General features: G+C 50.8%; 1 protein-coding gene across 1 annotated transcript; it reads right to left on the reverse strand.

The window, feature by feature from the left end:
• Positions 1-605: 605 nt before the first annotated feature.
• GJD2 (gap junction protein delta 2) lies at positions 606-4,461 on the reverse strand. The gene is made up of 2 exons (XM_053594946.1): positions 3,876-4,461; positions 606-2,886 (listed from the first exon to the last, which is right to left on the reverse strand). The coding sequence occupies exons 1-2, from the start codon at positions 3,944-3,946 to the stop codon at positions 1,992-1,994; spliced, it is 966 nt and encodes a 321-aa protein (XP_053450921.1). The 5' UTR covers positions 3,947-4,461; the 3' UTR covers positions 606-1,991.
• Between the last annotated feature and the right edge of the window lie 222 nt (positions 4,462-4,683).

Genomic DNA, 4,683 nt, shown 5'->3' on the forward strand with positions numbered 1-4,683 from the left:
AATTAGAAATGCGGGTCTTAAGTCACACTAGTTACATATTAAGAGCTCAATAGTCACATGTGGGTAGTTGTTGCCAAATTGGGCAGCACGGATGGACAAAATCATCACAGTTCTATTGGGCAGCACTTGTCTCCAGGGTCCTGTTTTGCCATTGGATTAACATTGTGTTAAGCATCAGCCCTGAAGAAAGCATCGGGAGAATAGCATGCCTGCCAAATGATCAATCCCTGATAGGAAAAATAAGGTGGAAAAGGAAAATAATCCACTACTTACTAGAATGGGTCAATATGATATATTAATGTTATCAACATGAGTATTATAAGAAATATTAATATAACCAGACAAACAGATGTTTTGAACTAAAAGCAAAAGAGGTTAATAAATACTCTTATTTGAATGCCTCACCACTCCCTTCTCAACATTCATAAAACAGACCAGCCTCTGTTTATCTGTCAGCAGCTGATTGGATTTCATTGATCATCTCTCAAATATTATTGGACCATTGTTCACTCCCTGCCTCCAGTGTTCTACAGTTGTAACATTTTTGAACATGCATTTAAATAAATAGAACCCCAACCACAATAGAAAAATTCAGACTCTTCTCATTTTACAAAAAAAGGCAAGAACTTTATTTTAAACAAATCCTCAGTTGTGTGTTACACCATGTCCATATCTAAATCAAAAATGATAATGAAAATCCAAAGGAACAGAGGGCTTCATAAAAGCACATTATCCAAATATTCCTCTTGGCCAATGCTTTAACTAAATACACAGTGGATGTGAAAGGTACAGTATGGCACTTAAATAAATAAGAGCAAAGAGAAGGAAATATATTCACAGTCCAAAGCAATGGGTTTTTGAACCTTTGGTATATGTCTCAAATAAGCATCTGTAAACACATGTTAGCCAATAGTGTTTAGTTCCAGGTTCTTTAAGCCAGTGGAAGTGAGTATATGTGTTTCAAAATAACTGATAAAATAATAAGTTGGGAATGATATGGGCTGATTAAGGTCTCTGGTGTAAGCACACAGGTAAATTCAAACCATGGCAAAATGATGTGCAGCTGTGGTGCACAATGAAACTGTGTCAGAAAATGAGTGAGATACACCAGTTAGAAATTCTGTAGCTCGGGTAGACACCCTCAATATTAACCAAAACAAATCCATTTAATATTATCCAAAGTCCACAAGCTAGAAGGCAGAAGAAATATCCTGAAGCTCAGAACCACACTTAACAGTGCAACAACCATCTCCCAGACGTGTTGTAGTTGCATATTGCAATTCCCTCCCTCCCACCCAGTCCCCTTCCCTAATAAACAGCACCAGTGCAGTTTGAGTTAGAAAACTGGAAATATTGAGACATTCCTAAGATTTTCATAATGACGAGGGGCCAGTCAGATGGGGCTCTCACGCAAACTTCTGCTGTGGCCATTCTCCAAAAAGCACCCCATGTGATTCCCTCTAGCTTGCAAATAAACCATGTAAGGTCTAAGATAAGGCCAGATTCAGAAAAAGCTGGCATGCTATCCTGGATTGAGGAAAAGGGGCATGCTGGTGGGGGATATACATGAAGGATGCCTCAAGGATAATTTGTCCTGCAGCCCAGGATAAAGGGATGTGTTGAGACAGGTCACGAATTTTGAAGTATTTGACTCTGGCCATTCACCAGGACACAGAGCTCAGCCGAGCCAAGTCCTACTTGTTAGCTGTGTGAGTCCACTGCTATCAGGATCAGGCTGGGCCATACGTGGAAAGGGCTGGATGAAGGGAAACTCATCCACCTCGTCTCTCTCCTCAGTTGTCTCTGTGGAACCAATGATGTGACATGTGGTAATGGTTCTACTTTTTCTCCTTTCCACAGATGCAGATTCTTTTCTTAACCAGCCTTATCTTACATCTTAGTGGTGAGAGTCACATAAATGAGGGCAGATTCAGCCACCTCCAAGCAGTCCTTGGCCTTGGGGCCCCCAAGCCTTCCCCAAACCTGCCTTCTCACACATAGGCGGAGTCACTGGACTGAGTCCTGCCGAAATTAGGAACACTGACCCTGGGTAAGTCCTTGTTACGAATCTCATAGACTGACTTCCTCTTGGCCTGGGCCCCTCGCACAGCCAGCTTGATCTTGCGCCATCCCAGGTGGTTGAGTTCAGCCAGGTTGAGCACCACACAGATGCCACTCACAGCAAACATGAACACTAGAAAGACAGTCTTCTCAGTGGGCCGGGACACATAACATTCCACCTCCTTAATGCAGGGGTAGCGGTTACACTCATACAACCCTGGGACGCTAAAACCATAGAGAAAGTATTGGCCCACCAGAAACCCAATTTCCAGCGCATTTCGGAACACCACTTGGATAATGTAGAAGCGGGAGATGCCTTCCTGCCTTCGAAGCTTGGATTTCGATGCAGTGCGCAGCCCTGATGGGTGTGGAGTCAGCTCCTTAACCTCTAAACAATCTGGCTCTGTCTCCTTATTGGTGTTCTCTGTGTTCTGCAGCACCCCGTTGACAATGGCATTCTGCAACTTCTTATCTTCTCGTTTACCTCCACCACTGCCCCCACCCCCAGTTCCTCCAGGACCCCCCATAGGCTCGGGGGGGTCTCTGTCCAGGGCTAGGAAGACGGTCGAGTAGCGCCGTTCTCGCTGCTTGGCAGACTGGTGAACAGAGTAAGTGATGAAGCAGAGACTGGGGGTACACACCATTATGATCTGGAAGACCCAGTAGCGTATGTGGGAGATGGGGAAGGCGCGGTCGTAGCAGGCCTGGTTACAGCCGGGCTGCAGGGTGTTGCACACAAACATGGTCTGCTCATCATCGTACACCGTCTCCCCCACAATGGCCACAATGAGGATCCGGAAGATCACCACCACAGTCAACAGGATCCTGAGCGGAGGAAGAGGGAGGGAGAGAGGTTCTCACCGGCTGCGTCACTAACAGGAAACCCCTGAGCCTCCCTTCCCCATTCTGGTGTTTGCCCGCCCCTAGACAGGGGAGCTGTCCATCCCTGCGTGGTACTGAACTGGAATCCGGGAAACCTGTCTGTCTCTTCCTTTTCTGCTGGGTGTGGTAGGCTGGGAACACTTCATATTACAAAGATCCCAGGTATACGCATCTTCACACACTGGACATAGTCCATTTGCAATAGATAGATTTCATCTCTGTATATGGAGCGTATAGAGGCACAAAACACACTTCACTCTGAATATGGTAAACGCACACAGAATGCCTGGGCAGGGCGTGTTGCAACGTCTACACAAGGTCTGCACATAACTTCCCCACGTGTATAGTTAGTTTGTACTTAATTTATTCTCAAAATGAATATTAAACTTAATGCTTCCTATAAACAGATAGCTATGGATATATATCATATATATGAAGATAGATAGCTATAGGCTATCTATGTCATCAGGAGTGTAGGCTGTGTTAATTTTTAACAGCCAGACCAGTTTAGCTTAATAAATATTTGTTGAGAAAAGATGCATCCGCTCTGAAGAGCAAATCCATCTCCCCATTTGCCCTTCTCTGTCCACATGCAATCCTGCCTTCTTTGTAGATTCTATTTACGGAACCGGATGGAGATTGGCTCTGACTCTGGAGAGTGGGGGCACCAAGCCTGAGCCAACAACTCTTCTGAGGTGGGAAGAGCGAATGCCCCAGTGGTGCTTCACAGGGAAGGGACCGGGGAGCCGGTCAGGAGTGGCTGGAGGAGGGGGGCGTCGAGACGAGTTGGGTAACCCTTCACGTTGACTGAGGACGCTGGGGAGGAGGCAGGGGACCGGCTGAGGGCTGGGGTGGGGGCTCAGTCCCGACGCGAGCAGGGACTCCCGGGGCCGCCCGACGGGGCCAGCTGCAGGCCGGCTCGGCGCCCTTACCTCCCGATCATAGTGGAGTGCTGCTGCACCGCGGCTTCCAGCAGCCTCTCCAGGATGGTCCATTCCCCCATCGCTGTGCATCCGGCGGCGGCAGACAAAGACTGGGCAGCACCGGGCACGTTCCTGCTCCTGGCCCCTCCCCGGGCCGCGCTTCCCGACTGGGAGCGAATTGCCTCCCAATTGAAAAACCGAATTTAAAATAAAAATCCAAGGATCCCTCCTCCCTTTTATTGCACTTTAAAAAGGGAAACGGGGAAAGAAATGTAAGCGCGTCCCGACTAACGGGGCAGTTGGCGCGGTCCGGAGAGCCGGGACAAACCCGCGGCGCCGCCGCCGGGGGTCGGGTCCGGGTGCCGCGGGTGGCGGGACGAGGGGCGGGGCGGGGCGGCAGCGTGCGGGTCGGCGAGCTCCTGCCCGCGCGCGCACGGCCTCGGGGCGCCGCTCTCCGCCGCAGGTGGGGGCCGGGAGGGCCCGGGAGGGCCGGGCACCTCTGCGCCTGCGACTTCGGCGGGCACCTGGCGCTCCCGCGCTGCAGCCCGCGAGGCCGGGGCGGAGCGCGGAGCTGGCTGCCGGGCTGGGAATCCGCGGCCGCCGCCTCTAATCCTCCCTTAAGTAGTCTCCGCCTGCGTCACGCCAGGTCGGCGGAGGGGAGCAGAGCGCGGCGTGCGGCTGTCGCTGCGCGTCGGAGCCCGAGGGGCCGGGGACGCGCGCGGGGGGAGAGGGGCGAGAGTCCCGGGGACCCGGCGGGGAGTGGGGCGATTTCGAAAGGAAGGACTGCAGCGCCCCTTGGGGCTTCTCGGGGCATCCA

The sequence above is a fragment of the Nycticebus coucang genome, chromosome 6, assembly GCF_027406575.1.
Source record: "Nycticebus coucang isolate mNycCou1 chromosome 6, mNycCou1.pri, whole genome shotgun sequence".
NCBI classification, from domain to species: domain Eukaryota; kingdom Metazoa; phylum Chordata; class Mammalia; order Primates; family Lorisidae; genus Nycticebus; species Nycticebus coucang.